This window comes from Manduca sexta, chromosome 21 (assembly GCF_014839805.1).
Source record: "Manduca sexta isolate Smith_Timp_Sample1 chromosome 21, JHU_Msex_v1.0, whole genome shotgun sequence".
NCBI lineage: Eukaryota > Metazoa > Arthropoda > Insecta > Lepidoptera > Sphingidae > Manduca > Manduca sexta.
Window position 1 is genome coordinate 11,583,601 of NC_051135.1, and position 19,179 is coordinate 11,602,779.

Consider the following 19,179-nt stretch of genomic DNA (forward strand, 5'->3'; position numbering starts at 1 on the left):
ATACGCCTTCTTTTCAGTCAAGAAGGAGAAAGTGTTCAAATTGTCATAAAAGATACAAATAATGAGTCTGAGAAAATGAATAATATTAGAATCTATAAACTGTGACTCTTATTCTAAAGTAGGCTATGTTTTCGGATTATTCGGAAGAAAGAAAGTGTGGCAACAAATTGAAGATTGACGATAAAAACATCAAAGATATCGAGACTATCAATTCAAAAATAATTAATGAAATCTACCTAGAATAAGACGAATTACAAAGAAAACACCGACGTATTGATAAAACACGTAAAGAGAAAGGTTGATACAAGAAGTATATTTATTCCGTTATTCGCTAAAATATTTTTTATTGTGGCAGATCTTTGGCGGGATCTCGCAAATCACAACATTGTTGATGTAGATGACCACTCAGTTTATCTTTTGGCGAATGTCGTAAAGAACACACTTACAACGCAAATCTTGCTCAAATTCTTTCTTGTGCAATATTTTTTGTCCACTTAATTATTTAACCCTGAATAAATTTATTAGTTCTCAAAAATTTCATGACTCATTTAATAAGATATCGAATCTTCTGCATTGTACGATGGTTGTATCCTAGTATGTTTTAACTAAATACGTATGTTCTTACGTGTTAAAAGATATTCTAAATTAAGTTATTTGTTTGATATTTTACTAGAACTATTATTTCCTTTCGTTGTATTTTAAATTCTTTTAATAAGCTGTCCTCATTTTTGGTATATGGGTCTCTACATTGATTTGAATAAATTGCACTGTACGTGGAGCAAAATATCCATAGTATGTTAATGTATACCAGCTAATTGTATATTTATTATATCCAGATAAACCAAGATTGTATGCTACGATGACACCTTACCATACGTTTTTCCCAAACAATTCCTTTTCAGGAAAAAAATGCAATCTGTTAAAAACCCATCCAAATTAAATCAAAAAGGAAATATTGAAAACGAATTACCTACCAGAAAACGTTCATTCCATATTTTTTTAAATATCATCCATATCAACAATCTCTTACATATTTAACACAACTTTCTAATACAATAAATCGTTTGCCGACATAATCGGCGCGGCGTTTTTGCACAGTCTCATCCAGTTCATAGACATTGGGAAACCAAATGCATTAATTGAGTACGCAATCTACTCAAGGTCATTATCTAATCTACGCCGAATGTTGATACACGATCCTACCACAAGCCCGGTGGGCAAGTGGGCAGGTGGGGTGACTCGGCGCTACCACCGTCACTCGCTCCGTGGCCGCGTCGCCGTGAACTTGGCCCGGTCTCTGTCACCCTGGCCCCGAGGCCTTATCGGAGGCGCCGCCCGCGGCCTATAATAGCTGGGCCGGCGTCTCCCCCTCACTCCAGACTCAGTTGTGACACCGGCAGACATGTTGCGCATCATCTGCCTCCTCGCCATCAGCGCTGCCGCCCACGCCTGCAAGCCTTGCAGTGAGTGTCTCAGGATGTGGATCCGAATTAGTGTTTCGTGTACCAGTGTTATAATCATTTTTAATTAATTTATTTTTTATAATGTAACGAGTTACGTGTGTAATAATGAAAACAAATGGTTGCGGTAAGTAATTAGACCGGAGAGGAACGGGAAGTAAACATTAGCTGTTATTTAATGCTAGGAAAACGTCCGAGCAGTTTCGCAATTTTGAATTTAATCACTGAACGTGTGGAGTGTGTGTGGATCCGTGAATGATTTTCAAGTATTAATTTCTAAATGCTTATTCAATAGATGTTAAATCGGAGTTATGTCACTGCAGTGTTAACAGTGCTAACGGGTGTGGACTCAAGTGCTTTTAGAGAGCGCACAACGAGCTCTTGCGATAAAACTCTTGTAATGTTTCCGCAAGTATGTTAAGTGGCCCGGATGTGTAAAGTCTTCGTAACTCCGAATTTATCGCCTTCTGTCGATTAACAATTGCAAAAGCGGCGTCTCGTAAAAAGTGTAAAAGTTTCTCTGTAGTTTTAAAAGGAAAACGAAATCTTATGGATAAGACGTTACCTTAACGATTTATAGGTACAAGGCTACAATTCGGTGTGAAGGAATTTCCTTCAGAAATTTATTTTGAAAAGACTCGCATGTACCACATCCCACCGAAAGTTAATTAACAAAAATAATATATTTGGGACATTACTTATAATGTCCCTAATATATTATTATTACTCTTAAGTTTGAATCAGATTTTATTGGCCATCTTAGATTTAGACTGACCAATATTTAGTGTCGTATCAGATAAAATAATAAAGTAACAAAACAATTCCGCCATGCTGCCACATGACAATATTAAAAAAAAATCCAAAATCTGTATAAAAGCCAAAAACTCACAGCGAATCTAAGTCCTAGATCACAACGGAGATACAATTTGGGTCATCTCGAAACAAAGGTACGTAACCGATTAAAGGTCGTGTAGGCTGGACCCCCTTGATACGTGTATTCGGCAACTGGGTTGAATGTCCCGTTAGACATGCGCCAAATGATTCAAAATTGATGACTAATATCATTAGAATATGAGTCAGTATTGTTTGAGCCATCAGAATTTCCCCACAATACATCTAGTTACGGCGACTAAATCTTGTAACGGGAAAGAGGACGCAATTAAGTTTTATCAGGTACCAATCGCAAGTCAACCTAGTTAGGTGATAATATATTTTGAAATATGCACTCACGACGTATATTTGCCATGCGTAATATTTTCTTGGTCATGTAACCTAACATTACAAGATGACAAATAGCCTTAAAGTAAATAGCAGCCAGTGGTATTACAATCATTGGGAAAAAAAGCAAATATAAACAAGAGGACTAATAAGAACTAAGAAGAAGGGACTAAAGAAAGGATTATTAATTTAGGAGACATTATTTTTTCTGTTTTTTACTTTTCATGAATGTTCAACGCGAGATTTTGAATGTTATTGTGTGCGATCTTTAAGTTAGCTTTCACTTTTATCCTGACTTATGATGCTAACGACGTTACATTATAAAATTTAAGTAAAATATATTTCTCGAACTAAGTTTATTCGTATAATTCCATTTCATTCAATTTCTTATACTTATGACTGCCTCGGTGGCGCAGTTGTATTGCACGTCCGGTACAATAGCGCTCTGAGGTCCTGGGTTCGAATCCCGGGTCGGGCAAAGTGATATTTGGGTTTTTCTGCTCAATATCAGCCCGGAGTCTGGAATTTGTGCCCGATATGGCGATAGGCCCGCCCCCTATCACATCATGGGACGGAACATACTTGGCGAAAAGTGGGTGCCCTAGTTGCGCCTCTGCATACCCCTTCTGGGATAAAATGCGTGATGTTATGTATGTATGTATCTTATACACAATTTAGGTATAATCAGCCAAAAAACTAGCCTACCAATTTCAAAACTTAAAATGCTCTACTTAAGTTCAATCGAAATATTTTATTTTCTTTATCTAAAATAATGCCAACCTTTGAGGTTAAAATAAGAACATAAAAGTTTAAAGGCTATTTGAAATTTTAAATTTTTAAGCTATTTACATTAACCGCTGACGTACATTTGTTTTAAATAAAGTAATGAAAAATGCAAATAAAATAATTCAAACATTTCGATTCTATGGCAGCAACTAACATTTGATGCTAGCACAAAACGGACACAAAAATGAAATTTATTAATAATGCGTATTTTATCCAAATGTGCAGGCAAAATATCTTAGGTCATTAGTCACACGATATGTTAATGTGGGTCCATAGAAAGTGTAAATGGAATTGTCTATTCTATCATGCGAAATTTAGAACAAATATAAATTAAGGTCATGGGTATTTGTGCTAACATAACTCGAATATGAACTGTTCAATCAATAATTTAAAGTCTATAATTACTAACGTTAAGAAAATATCGATACTACAAATTAAATTTTATTTATTAAATGCAGTCACGAAGATACAATGGGATGTCCCTTAGGCATTTTGTTCAAAGCTTTAGGACGTCTAATCAAATCTATATACTCACATCTTGTCATTCTGAATGTATTTAATATCAATTCGAAAGACTAAACCCGCCTTCCTCAAGTGAACAAATTCAATTTAAATATTATTATTTCATCACGGTATGATGTTTATACATCACCATAGTAGAAATAAAGGAACGCACTAAAATGCAAATTGGTTTCAAAGTGAAGTCCCTACTGCATTTTCTAGAAGTCGTTAGCTACCATCAACTGCACATCTTCGCAGTATAGAATAAGCCTACAATTTAATTCTATGGTTGTCAGCTTGTGGAGTGGCGCGGGCCGGACGCGTGGTCGGCGGGGTGGCGGTGTCGCCCGGCGAATTCCCATGGCTGGCAGCCCTGAAGCGCGACGGGAAGGTGATATGTGGCGCCACTGTGGTCGCGCCAGACCATCTCATCACCGCCACGCATTGCGTGCACGGGTAAGTTCACTTACGGTATGCTGGTGTTGGAATTCACGACTCTCTTGTCCAAGTTTGAAAGGATATACTGCCTAATCAAGCAGATAATGCTACTGAGCATTTAAGGTGTCTGATGACTGAATGACGATAGGATGCTAAGGCATATACCTACCGCATCTTTTACAATATAATAATATTGGATTGACTTACTAATATTGAAACAAATACTGCTTAAGCCAACGGTTATTACATTATGATTTAAAATAGATGTGACTGACTGATGAATTGGTATACTATTATGAATTACATCTTAATTTATTGTTCTCGACGGTGTACTGTTTACGTCGACGCTTATCATTAGACGAATTATGTTTACCTTGCCATTCAGTTGTTTTGAAGATTTCATGACTAAAGTCCAAAATAACGACTCAATATTGATAACAAATCCTACTAAAATTTACTTAATAAGGTGTAAAAGCTAACTGAAAATAGTAAACTATCAAGAAAGCGTGAAACCAAACTTATGATCTTTCAGCTGTTACAAAAAGTACTTATAAAAACAAAATTAAATCTGGCGATGTTCAAAACCTTTAACCATCAATCAATGTATTAGACCAATCGAAACGATGATTTTTCTCGGAAACCTGAGTATATGAACTATAATCATAAGTCATAACAAAGACATTAAGCATTAACGATAAATTCACCGATTGGATCAGAAACCTTTTTTCAATTAATTTATTTCATCCCAAAAATACCTCTCCTTTGTTAACCGTTGCAATATGACTTTCACGAAGATGGTCATGAGATATTGCTTGCCAAGCTAACCGCAAGTCACGTAATCAGGTAGACAGCCTTGCCTCGAATCTCTATGACTTTGACCTTACCTCGGTAGCTCATTGCTTAACTTATCTTCGCTGCATTTTACCATGGCCCTGGGATTAGTTGTTACTTGTTTGCAGATCTTTTACGAGAACAAAAATCTTTTTATCTAATAATATTAATACCTTTTTTGGTCGAAATAATATGTGAAATGTCATTTTTAACATTTATATATAAAAATCCTGCGAAACAGCCCGGAACTGGTGCAGTGATTTTTTCCAAATAGTAAATAAATATATTAGAATTAACTTTTGTGACGTGCTGTGGTTAAAGCAGAAATAATTTGGACCTCAAACCGTTTTAATCGAATCGTTATGCTGTTAACAATATTGAATGGGAAGCTTTTGATTAAATTAAGGTGGAAAAACACTGACAATGTAATCGATCGCATAGATGTCTATCCAAAACTCCTAATCAGTAACATTAAAAAAATCTTAAAAAAAAAATCTTAATGTGGATAATTAAAATAGGCACCACAAATTAACGTGAATTTAAACAAACGAAAAGACTTAATCTCAATTTCCAAATCAAATTATGAATTCCTAAATAAGCTTTCTTGTAACAATCCGATCTTCGAAGAAATATTTTTTTTTAATTAAACATACGATCCGCATCTTTGATATGGATATCAGTAAAATGGGTTATTAAAAAGTTTCGCAACTTCATGCGGTTACCGCGAAAATTGCTGTTTTATAACATGCAAGAAACTTTATCATCTGAGAGTGCAATAAATATTTTGGAGGGAAAAGGTACGGTCGAGTTACTTTTACTGTCGCGGAGTAAATCGTTTATTGCTCTATTAATCGTACCAAATTCACTGTTGTTTATTATCGTTATTAATAACCTTTTAACTGTACTGTAGATAGAGGATGAATGTTTTCTGTGTTTATTTTTTTTTAAAGCTATTTCTGTGATTAGCCTAAGTTGATCGAAAATGTTAATAAATGTAGTTTCTTGCCTTAGTAAGACTGATATACTAAAAATCGTGTTATAAAAATAGATACCAATAAGGATCCCGATACGGTGTAAAGTATTATATGAGCTACCCGAAAAGGAGAGAAAGTCGTAGAAGACGTCATCTATAATAAATACAATTTTATAATGTGGATATAAATATTTTAGATTAAATCTATAAATTATATTAAAGATGTAGATTATAAATGTGACATAACTTTATGATACTCCTAAAGAAATAATTCTACGTAAATAAAACTAAATATTACGTATTCTTAATAATTAAATTCATTTTAGCGTCGGTATTTCGGCGAGTCACTTTATGTTTCTGGGTTGGACGAAAATATTTGCCTAATTTAAATACTGACATGAATGTTCTGTCTATTTAAACAATAGGTGTCAAAGTAGGAGTTAATTGGTGAAAGCAAATTCAATGAAGGGGACCCTCAGATGTCAAAGCATGTATATCTTGAATTGAGAATAGATTTGTAGTACAAGAAAGTGGTAAGAAAGTATTAACCTTATTATTACAAGATTAATCTGAAGAAAATACATCCGTAGACATGTGAAAGCAATTGTTATTTTTTGTATGACAGCGCAAACGCTCAGACGAGTCATCTCAAGTCCAAAAATATCGTCGAATACGGAATAGGGAATGGGTGTATTAAAATAGTCTTCCCGATATCTAACTATATAAAAATTTCGCAATAGCAAGCTGCCATTTAGTGTTGTTTTATAGAAGACAGTGATATTACCCCAAAACATTATCAAGCTTGAGCGTGACTATCACAAAGAATAATAATCTAGTTATATCATTATGAATAGTGTTTAACCTGGGGTTCTCTCAGATGCCTAAAATATGACAGTAATGTATCTTTTTTAAAAATGTATATTGCCATTAACGTTGCATAATTTCAGTCAACAAAAAAGTCTTTTGGATAGTAAGTAAAATATTATACCAGTATACATTCATATTTATATTGTAATTTAAACATAATAGAAAATAATTTCCATTGATTTGAAAGCTGTCTATAAAAATTATCAAGAATAGATTATTTTAATTGAAATATATAAATACAAAATTCTGTCCAGAGTTAGCGGCAATTATTTTTTCTTTAAGATAAAAATCATATGCAATTAAAAGTACAGTCAAAATTACGTTGTCGAGTAAAGGAAAGTCTTAAATATATGAAATCACTTAAAAATATTCATCGCGAGCCATAAAAACAAATTTTAAATGGCGCGCTGATGAGGATTGCGTATAATGTTGCATTTCTTACTCTTAATCGAGAAACAGCAGTGCCTGTACTGGTAAAGAGAATTTTATTCAAAACCGGTATGGAGACAGCATTCTGGTCAAAGGGTTCCTTAAAAGAAATATTTAGGAAACGAAACAGGCAGTCATTCTATTTTAAAGATTTTTTACCCTGCTCCTGTTTTGATTTAGTGGAGCATTTAATTTTCGTGGCCGGCTGACCACTGTTTTGTACAAGATAAAAAGATTAAATGCATAGTATTGTTTGCTAAATAAGTAGATAAACTCCTTTATAGAATAAAAATAATTAAGTAGGATGGCCAAAATTAAGTACATTTAACAAAATGCTTATCTGTATAAGACGTAATATAGGGTTTATGAATAAATTAAATATATTACAGTTTCACAATTATGGTAAATATGTTATAAGAAGTAAAAAAAAAATGGCGTTTTGTGTCAAAATGAACTTTCGTCATCCTTAATTTCTAGATTTGAAAACTCAGGTTTCTTACCACATCCAATTTACGAATAATTTCTTTAAATCATATATTTTGGCACCTTTTGAGAATTTAAAACTACCGAAATGTTCCTTTTTAAATTGTCTATCTAATAGTTTTGGTTCCCAATTTAAAATTATGTGTACTTTAGGAGGATTATCAGCATCAAATTAATGAAAAAATTATGAAAAAAAAATTAAACAACCGAATTAAAGATAACATAATATATATTATTTTCATGTGTTATAAATATGTACAATATGTATTATTTTCATGTGTTATAAATTTCAAATAGATAGCTTTTAAAATACGGTTAGCGAGCGGCATCGTTTTACTAAAGGGACCGAAACCCAAGTAAAATGTACAGAACCCTAAACACGTTTATTACTGATTAGCGTCAAAGAAAATCGATCGGTGATGATAAATAGTATAATGACCTAATAATTTTACTTTAAATGACCAAAAAAAATCTATGCGGGAAGCGCGAAGGGCGAACGGGGTCGGCAGAGTTCTTAAGTAGAGGTATGCTGAGGACTACCTTCGTGACAGCTAACCAGTAGCCACGTGCGCGGCGCAAGCGCAAGAGCCAACCGAGCTTACCGCCCTGCACCCTTTGTACACTCCCTTACAATTTTTTTAACTTTAAGGGAATTGGGTTTGGTTGTCTCTTACAACGTTTATATTAAAATTATACAGTTACATATAGTTCAACGCACAGAAATCTTTTAAAGGTTTGGCTTTAACGATGTTTTAATTAGTTTGTACACATAACTGTTCGTAACTTTGACTGAAGGAAATATTATTTTCGTCCATGGGGGTGCAACATTCGGCAAAATAATATTAAGTATTATGGGTGTAACATGAAACAAAAAATATTGGTTTATATAAGAAATTAGCCAGCCTACCTTTATGTAATCGCTTAAAAAAAATAAGTATCACGATAGCTAGGCTTTCGATCGCCGATCGATATTTCGCTCATTACAAAATAAACGGGAAATGAAAATAATGACCGCTCGTTTGTTTGAACAGGTTCGTTATTCCTCGCCACAAAAACCGGTGTAAATAATGATTTATTTATAAAATAACTTTCAACTCACGATCCCTGCATCGTGCAATAAAATATACCGATGTATTCCTGAAGGGATGGCGCGTGCGAACTACGGGCATAATAAAACCGCACGATATTTTTATTAAAATAAATGTAAATACATTTTAGGAGGTTTTGAGATGTCAAGCTTGGCAACTTCCAATTTTAAAAACAAAAAAATATTTGCAAAAGACATGTTTCACAACTTCTGAGTAAATTCCACTCGACACATAAATGTATAAGCCGATCAAATACAGAGGTCAAAATATTGCCAAATCTACGCAAAAACATTTTAATCTATGCTCCCAATAATTAGTAAAATTAGTTGAAATAGGCTTTTATCAGCACGTGTGCTGGAAATTGAGCTAGTATTGATGAAGCTATGCGTTTGCACTTTATTCATTTGCCCTAGCTGAAATGTATTAATCGCAAATAACGATAAAAATATAAACATAGCAGCCACCTATCCAACAAATACATACACAAAATTTATCACTTAAAGATTTCTCTTATAACGTTCAGTTATATGAGTTTTCGTTGGTGTGTGTTTACGCAACATCTATGTTTCAACTGCCATGCATTTGTTTGCATATTTACGTACGCGCCCTAAGGGCTGGCCCAGAAAGCTGACCTCTTGTCGAAGGCTCACTTTCTGTAGCCGCTTATGCAAGCCTTATTTACTCGACATATTTGCATTTTTCATTGTTCATCCTATAGCACACAAATAACTTGTTTTAGTGCACGCGGTTGCAGCATCAGTGGTAACAGTTTGGGTACATTGGATTTCGGTAAAAAAGGGTTTGGACGTGTATTCGTGCGGCGATAAATAAGCCATTAACCTGCGAGGACGTTCACTGACATGTATGTCTGGATGTAAACAAAAGTTTCACAATTGTGACAGAATCGCGTATTGCATACAACATTAAATGTTTGAAGATACAACGTACAACCAGACACACTTTGTATGTTCTTAGATTTATTTACTTATCAAAGTATTACATCATATTTTTTAAAGAATATCACTGGATGATAATTGAAAACTAGATGACCGTCAAAAATAAAATTAAACTTTGCATAAAGACATCTATAATTAATAAAAAATATTATAAGTGATAGATTTTTTAAGTAATCTCATTATATTAAATCATTTTGGTACTTCAATGCTACAAATTTAACAAGTCAAATTGACACCGGAATAAAACTGGTATTCGCAAAAACACCGTTGTATTTTAATTAAAAATAAGATGCCGATGTAAATTTCGGTAATGGACAGAAAGGTCTTGTAAAAAAAAAGATAAATTTCAAAAATATATTCTAAGCGTAAGTTTAAAACACGAACCTACCACGTCAAAAATAAACAAAAAAAAAGACTACATACTTAATTGAAACAAATAAAGGAATTATTCTTGTTTAAGCGCTCTACGGAACAATAAAGCAAATCAACGAAACGTATTCTTTTTCAGTAGCAAATCGCAAGGTGTCCGAAGGAATTATGGGCAACAGCCCGCTAATTATTACCACAACAGACGTGAAACTAAAAAGACCGAAAAATCTTGAAATGATCAAATTACAAAGGATTTCTTTTTTCTTCAGAGCAAAGATATGTATCAAGAAACAACATTAAGTGCAGTAACTGCCAGTAAAGGTGTAAGATTTATTATTTTATTATGGGTGAAATGCAACGGTTAGGCACACCTACTTCTATTATGAGGGACGCAAGTCAAATAGGGCGCCACCTAGATCTCTGTACCTGGGTGCTAGTTGCCACGTTTACCACTTACACCCCTGGGTAGAGACGACTCGGTAAATAGATATTTTTGAAATTATAATCATTTGGCAATAAGGACGCCAGCATATTTTTATTCTACCATATTAAGCAATTATTAATTGTAAACCATATTAGGCGCCGGTATTACAATATAATTTAAAAGAGTTAATTTTATGCTTCCACTCTCTATTTCGAATTTATTTCTATACGATATCATTAAGCTTGAATTAATCGAATTTATTATAATGTGCTCCTAATATGGTACTGCGCACAAAAACTTAGATATACGTAACAAATTTCTTTTTTCAAATAATATCGGCGCCTTTAAGTAGGTTGAATATGCGGGTAAAAGTATGAACCAAGGTTACGTCACACATTGAGGTCAAGAGCGATTGATGCGCCTGCCTTGCCATCCTTTTGTGACCAGCGAACACGCTGTGGTCGATGCGAATTGATTATCACGCTGTGAAACACGACGTGACTTGCATCTTATTGTTTTAGGTTGTATGAATGTTGGTGATTACTAAATTGAGTTTGCAAGTGCAAAATACGCGGAAAATTAAAAAAAAAAAAACACAAATTTTCGTACGAGTACTGTACTTAAATACATTTGATGATAATTAGTACAGTCCTATATCGAGTACCAGTAACAACATGCGTCCATAAATGGTCGCTATAATTATGCTGGTCTGCGTTTTGCAATGGCGCCGAAACACTAATCTTGAGAATCAGTGTGCCGAATATTGCCAACGTTATCTCAATGATCGAAATCAATTCAAGATTGACCCACAGAGATATACTTGGACTCCGTTATGTTTTTATGGTACCTGTAAGCCTGCAAATAATCAAGTGTGGTCACTTCATTATAACCTTTACCGCCTTTGAACAACTGCTAAGTACACCACAATCATGAGTGCGGTGACGGAAAAGAATGAAGATTTAAAAAGAGGAGGCTATCTGGGAGTCGCACTGTCCATACAAAACGTATGAACTAAGTCGCTGTCACTTATAGTCAAGTTTCTACAAAGAGCATTTATAAGTAATAGGGAAATGTGAGACAGTGGTGTTTAAAACAATAACCAAATCCAGTGATGACTAGACTACCCTGGTCGAAAAATGACAATCATAACTTTAATGGCCTCTAAAAATTTCAACCTTATAATTTTTCGTTTATGAAATTTAACACAATATAAACAATAAAATAGGCTTCTTTGCATTCATTTGCTAGGATTTACAATAAAATTATAATACTGTCATGACCCCAATGTGTAATGGTGTGCAAAAATGCAAATCGCGAGAGACTACCATTGATGGAAAAGGACGGTGCATTTTGTTCGTTCTTGCGTAACATATTCAAGAGTCATGCAAAAGCAAAACAAATAAACACATGCGGGGTATTTACTATTTATATAAGTAGTAGGTATTAACTAGAATGCATAGACCAAATATTATGAATTTTCATATAGAAAATATTAACATTAAAAATCATGCATTTAAACATTACATAATGGACGGAAAACAAAAACGGAGTTTTGGAATTTGCAAAAAAAACAACTTTTTATTGACTGTTACATTTTTCATACGCAAAATTTAATCACCCAAAACTGTTGAATTATATAATAATTTATCCATAGAGAAAATGCCTTTAAGCCATTGTAATCACCGAGCAATGTGTGGATAATAATCACAACCCTACACTTGCTCATGAATTACTTTTTAATTCAGTTCTGATGGCGTTGCTCGAATGAGGTTAATCGTAAATCCCATGAAATCACCTACACAATTTTAACTAAATTAAATAAAAATCATGCTATCAACGTTTTTCTTTGTTTACAGAATTGAAGCGTCTCGGTTGACTGTCCTTGTGGGTGAATACGACGTCAACTCATCTCAGGCTGCGGGTTACCAGGTTAGCCATGTGGCTCAACATCCAGACTTCAACAAATATTCGTATGATTGCGACATCGCTGTCCTGAGACTGGAGGAGCCTTTGCCGGACAATCTTTACCGACCTGCTTGCTTGCCAGGTAAATACTTGATACATTCAAATATGGAATGTTCATGAAAGTATGAAACATCTATTCGCACAATGTACTGGCTGCTTTCTGCAGTTTTATTTGTCGAAAAGAATAGAATCTACGTCGACGTAATTTCGAATATGCCCAAAAGTTACTGAAAACTATTTCCAATTAAGTCTGATATTTTAATGTAGTATTCATAAATTATAAAGATTTTTTATCGTCGTGTAATAAAGCCTCGTGACATGCCCTAGATAAATAAATATAATAATCTCTACAAAAAGCTCTACTTCGTACAAACACTTCTGTTGATATAAAAAATATTAATAAAAATGTGTGTCTAAGGTATCTTATTTATTTCCAGACTGGACTGACGAGCATTATCTTGAAGGTGTAGACGCCATTGTTTCTGGCTGGGGCAGCACTGTGGAAAAAGGACCTTCATCTAACGTTCCTATGAAAGTAAGCAAAGATAACAAGTTCTAAAATAAAATTCCTATACCAGAAATGGGTATTTAAAATATTATGGTGTTTTTACATCAAATAATATTTAACGTAATTTTTTATAGTCTATCTAAATTTTGTTTTTATTCAGGCCAACATAACTACTAAGATTTACTATTTTTGTAGGCTGGAGTACAAATCTGGGCTCAAGAAGAATGCACGAGCGCCGGGTACGGTCGGAAGAAAGTGACCCCTCGCATGTTATGCGCTAATGCTGCTAGTAGAGACGCTTGCACTGGCGATTCTGGCGGTCCGTTGCTAATGGCCAAACCGCATTATACCCTCGTCGGTGAGACTAAAAACTTTATACCTACATATATAATCTTAGGGATGTATACATCTTAATGTTAGAGACGAAATATATAGGTAGAGCATGAAGCAATGACAAGTAGGCAAAATTATACCGACCGTCAAAGAAAACTTTCGTTCATTCTCAGTTGACATTTCCTTAGACGTAACTTCACATAGCACCATGTGCTGTGAAGTCACTTTGCTGAACTCTCAATAAAAAAAAAAGATAAGCAAGCGTACTCTACTCTACATGCCGTGTAGGAACAGCCCGCCAAAAAAGCTAATTTGGTCAGCTTTAATTTCCATCACGTTTTAATAGTAATTGAAATGGTACAAATAAAATAAAGATTCCGTAAAGCAATTCTTGGCATGTCTGTTTTAAATATATAGGCAGTATATGTTCCATTGTCTATCTAAAACCACCCGACTTTTAGACAAGTTCACTTTAAAAGTTGATTTACCGTAGCATAATACCTCTGCTGCATGTAGAGTCAACAATATTTTTTTTTTCAGGCATTGTGTCATGGGGAAGAGGCTGCGCAAGACCTAGTTACCCGGGAGTGTATACCCGCGTGGATCAGTTCATGCCCTGGCTCAAAGTGGCTCTACGCAACGCCTGCACGTGCCAACCACCTTCATCGGGCTAAATAAAACAAACAATTTAAATTATAACAAAAAATAATAGAAAGTTTGTAATGTTCTAGGTTAGTAAAACAACCAAAATCATTATTTTTGTTTAATAATCTACATTTATAAAACAAATGAGGCCAGTATATTGACGAGGTGTTTATGCCAATTCAATATCTACTATAGGTTATTTATATATTTAAAGGAAATTTTAACAGTACTTATAAATTAAGTAAATGTAGACAATTGATTTGGTGTTTTTTAATGTTTTATAATAATGTAATGAAAAATGTATCAGTATTAGATTTACTATTTAGGTACATACATATTTTATTGTTATTAGTTTTATTATGTGGTACAAAGTGACTACAAAACCATGGCTGTGATTAATTATAAGTTAGTATATTAAGTTTGTTGTACATGTTTGGTTCTTTTCATTAGGAAATAACCATTATTATAATTTTAATTATAAAAAATACAATATATGCTGAAAACAAAAAAAGTCTCTTATTCAACCTTATATGAGCAATGCATATTGAAAAATAATATTATATCGGGAGTTTCTATGTTAGCATATAACGAATTCGCCTTTTGCCCTGCTCGAGTGGAGACGTTAATTTAGTTAGGTAATCCAAGACTTAAAGTTGGTCGTCCATCGACACATTGAAACCTTACTTGGCTAGAACAGCGAGTAGTATACGTTTTGAAAAAAAAACATTTAGTCTATGGTTTTTTACCATAGACAATATGATTAAAATTGCCGCGAAAAATATTTTCAATTTTGACATGCGACTGACATTATTTGGTACCGCAACGCAATGTCAACTGTCAAGTAAATTTTGAATCATTTTATAACTGGATTTCTACACAGAATAAATGATATTAAAACGATACGGACAGAACAATAGCTAAACTAAGTGATAACATAGAAATATCTATTCGCTATTATGAATTTTTCCGACAATGAGGCTGTAAGTATGACTGTCACTGATTCTGTTTCCAAACAATACAAGATTTCGTTCTTGATTAATAACTGTAACAGAATTGTAAAAACGATGCGGATTAATAATTTTCATTGCCATACGTAACGTATGATCTTACGTTGTAAGATAAGTCAATAGGATTAATGTTTATTTAATACTTTTCGCTTCTTAGGATGACACATCAAGCGTCGAAAGCACTTCAAATACCGACAATACTTCGCGAAGTGAAACTCCGACAAACTCTAGAGTTAAGAAACGTAGACGCGGGAAAAAGAAAGCTATCAAACCAGTGAAACCACCTTACAAATTTAAGTAAGTAACTTTTATTTAAACCACTAAAGTTTTATTCACTAATTTCTATATTAACAGGAATGTAATTGACATTAGAAAGTATAAGGAAATGAGGTAGAATACAATTCTGAGCCATTGGTGTTTATAACCAATTAAGCATAATAGATATTAACACCTTGTGTTTATTCTGTAATATACTTTATCATAATTCTGTACTCAGTTGCAGTGCAAAAGAAGACCATGGTCAGCCATTGTTTGGGTGTCAGTTCAACCACCACCTGGGGGAGGGGGGAGCCCCAGGTGTTCGCTGTTGTCGGCAGCAACAGGGTTTCTATATATGAATGTCCTGAAAGTGGAGGCTTCAAGTTTCTCCAGTGTTATGCTGACCCTGATGTAAGTGTGAATATAAAATTAATTTTGTTTACATTGTGCAAGCAAATGTTTGTAAAGATGTTTGGATGGTAAGAATTTAATACAGAAACCTTTAAATAGGTTTGAATGAATTTAGACACACAGATCACTGGCTCAACATATTATAGATTAGTTGTATCATACAGAAGTAGACAGTGAGACTCGTATTTCAAAAAACATTCTCACCGGCAGAGCTAGAAATGCTAACTAGTTTTAAAATTGTATACAAATTATTATAACAATTTTCAGGTTGATGAAACATTCTACACCTGTGCTTGGTCATATGAAGAAGAAACAAATCTCCCTCTATTAGCAGTTGCAGGATCCCGCGGCATAGTCCGCATCTTCCATCCCGCCACGCAGACCTGCATCAAACATTACATAGGGCATGGCCACGCCATCAATGAAGTCAAGTTCCACCCCAGAGATCCAAACTTACTCCTGTCTGCAAGCAAAGACCACGCTCTACGACTCTGGAACATTATGACTGATGTTTGCATAGCTATCTTTGGTGGTGTAGAAGGACACAGAGATGAAGTATTGAGTGCTGATTTCGATCTCAAAGGGGAGAGGATCATGTCCTGTGGGATGGACCATTCCCTAAAATTATGGAGGCTAGACAAACCGTCTATGAATGAAGCTATCAAACAGAGTTACAATTTCAACCCTCATAGAGCGTTGAGGCCTTTCAATTCACTGAAGGAGCATTTTCCTGATTTTTCTACACGTGACATTCACAGGAATTATGTGGACTGCGTTAGGTGGATGGGTGACCTTATTTTGTCCAAGGTATTGTAGCCCTTATTATAATCATTTATAAATCTAGTAGATTGCTCTATCATACTTTTGCAACATCCTAATTTATTTAATGATAATCTAATTTGATTTGACAGCAGATAGATTAAGGACAGGAGAGGATTATAGGCACATGACTCCTGTAATATGTTGAAATCTCAATAATTTATGATATATTATTGAAAGTGAGGATGAGTTAAAGTATAATCACTGTCATTCCATTACACTGAGGTAGGGAATGGCTGGAACCATGAGGGAAAATGAACATGAGCTAAAATATCCCGTTAATTATGTCAATAGAATTATATTTTTATTTATCTCCAGTCATGTGAGAATGCAATAATTTGTTGGAAGCCAGGCAGGCTTGAGGATACGGAGCTGGAAATGGCTGGAACCATGATTGAAAATGAACATGAGCAAAAATATCTCCTTAATTATGTCAATATAATAATATTTTTATTTATCTCCAGTCATGTGAAAATGCAATAATCTGCTGGAAGCCGGGCAGGCTTGAGGATACGGAGCTGCGGCCCGGCGACAACTCCGTCACCATTGTGCACCGCTTCGACTACAAAGAGTGCGAGATTTGGTTCATAAGGTTTGCTGTGGATTACAGTCAAAGGGTAATCATTATTTCAATAAATTATACTTTCTATGGATATTATTATCCATATAGGATACCCAATTTGTAAAAAAATAATAGTATACAAAAGTATAGAACTATTTTGGATATTATCTTTTTCTGTTTTCAGTGACATGTTAAAACTGTCATGACTCAAACTGGTTGCACTATACTTAGTAAAATTAAAACAAAAAAATATGTGACAAAAATAGCCCTACAAATTTGTTGCAGGTAATAGCGCTGGGCAACCAGTGTGGTAAGACGATGGTGTGGGAACTCGGCAACGTGGCGGGCGGCTCCAAGGCGTCGCAGCTCGTGCACCCGCGCTGCGTCGCCGCCGTCAGACAGGTACTCCGCCCACTAAATACTTACAATCGCTTTTTATGTGTGACTAGGTGTAGCGTGTGGCTTTGCTCACGTTTAACACCTTTGCCTCAACAAGAAACTCACTATGACTCCACAGCCAACTTTATGGAGAATCTGATAAAAAATTCCATAATATCCCTTGGGTGCAAATTACCGGAATAAAAGTAGGCTGTGTATTACTCCAAGACATTTCTATCTGTAGGCCAAATTTCAATCAATTCTGTTCAGCTGTTTCTGTGTTTACTTCTAACATCCAAACATCCAAACATTTTCACAAACTTTCATGTTAATGATATTAATAAAATTAGGTAAAATATGGAAAAGAAATCAGAGCAATGTCACAAGTGTTTAAATATCAATTTTCTTATGAATGCACAATCATAATACTTGATTTTGTTTTTACTTATCGAATGTTAACAGCATCTGGAGGAAGTTGTTTTGAGCAAATTTTATTATAAATTCAGCAGCATTCCCTTATCTGGGATTCAAACCCAGAACCACTACCAGGTGGTTATCATTTGAACAAAACAAATATAGGCAAGTAATACATGTATTTATTTTCAGGTTACGTTATCTCGGAACGGTAAAATACTTTTAACTTGCTGCGACGACGGGACAATATGGCGCTGGGACAGAGTCAACGGAAGTAATTAGAATTAGTATTTCTGACATGGCATACAGTTATACTGGATCTGATATTGTAGACCAAATAAGTCAACAAGAGACGGTCGCCAGAATTATGTCGGCCTTATAAGTCACACTAGCTGACTAATAAAGCTCTGGATCAACAGTACTATGCTAATCTGTCAGTTATAATGGCCGCCTAACAACTTGACTGCACCACTAAGTCATGGGGCATTATTTTGTACATAATTGTAACATTATAATCCAAAAGACATCTCCCACGACGCGGTAGTGTAGTCAAGCTGTTTAACCGCTATTCAACTTATCCGCCGTCAGTCCGACTTTATCGTAAGGCCGATTCGTCGGTTAAAGTAATTACTGTCGAATACAAAACACACAATTGAATGAGAACCTGAATATTAATTGTATTTTTATATTAAGCCTTTAACGGGCGAAAAACTGCATAGAATAAGAAACGATCTGTCTGAAAGCCCAGAATTAATTCTGGCTTTACCAAACAATGTAAGCAATTTTTATTATCAAGTAAGACTGTTAATTGGATCAAATTTAATTAAATAAGTCCTCTTAGCTAAGGTTTATAATTTTAAATATAGAACCCCCTCCACAATTCACGCTTTATTTTCCAACCTAACCTAACCTAACCAGAGAATAAGCAACCATCCACAATCTCTAAATAAAACAACACATTTATGCCAAATGTTTATTTAATGACCAACAGTTAAATCTACGTAATTAACAAAATCACAGGGCCAGATCTACTCGCGGGTAGTCGCTACTCCACAC

General features: G+C 34.6%; 2 protein-coding genes across 2 annotated transcripts; both read left to right on the forward strand.

Annotated features, from left to right (window-relative positions):
* Positions 1–1,273: 1,273 nt before the first annotated feature.
* On the forward strand, positions 1,274–14,785 carry LOC115440182 (trypsin-4). The gene is made up of 6 exons (XM_030164387.2): positions 1,274–1,463; positions 4,262–4,421; positions 12,680–12,870; positions 13,226–13,323; positions 13,492–13,654; positions 14,170–14,785. The coding sequence occupies exons 1-6, from the start codon at positions 1,403–1,405 to the stop codon at positions 14,301–14,303; spliced, it is 807 nt and encodes a 268-aa protein (XP_030020247.1). The 5' UTR covers positions 1,274–1,402; the 3' UTR covers positions 14,304–14,785.
* A 294-nt stretch (positions 14,786–15,079) lies between these two features.
* Positions 15,080–18,963, forward strand: LOC119190045 (polycomb protein EED-like). Its single transcript, XM_037441064.1, is given in 8 exon segments — positions 15,080–15,254; positions 15,439–15,578; positions 15,778–15,838; positions 15,840–15,950; positions 16,218–16,757; positions 17,234–17,386; positions 17,617–17,733; positions 18,316–18,963. Coding segments are annotated over 8 exon segments (1,236 nt in total). The 5' UTR covers positions 15,080–15,230; the 3' UTR covers positions 18,406–18,963.
* Positions 18,964–19,179: the final 216 nt, after the last annotated feature.

Coding starts and splice junctions, on each gene's coding strand:
- LOC115440182 (XM_030164387.2), top strand. CDS start 1,403: ATGTTGCGCATCATCTGCCTCCTCGCCATCAGCGCTGCCGCCCACGCC. Junction 12,871..13,225: donor CCGACCTGCTTGCTTGCCAG/GTAAATACTTGA, acceptor ATTTATTTCCAG/ACTGGACTGACGAGCATTAT. Junction 13,324..13,491: donor CATCTAACGTTCCTATGAAA/GTAAGCAAAGAT, acceptor CTATTTTTGTAG/GCTGGAGTACAAATCTGGGC.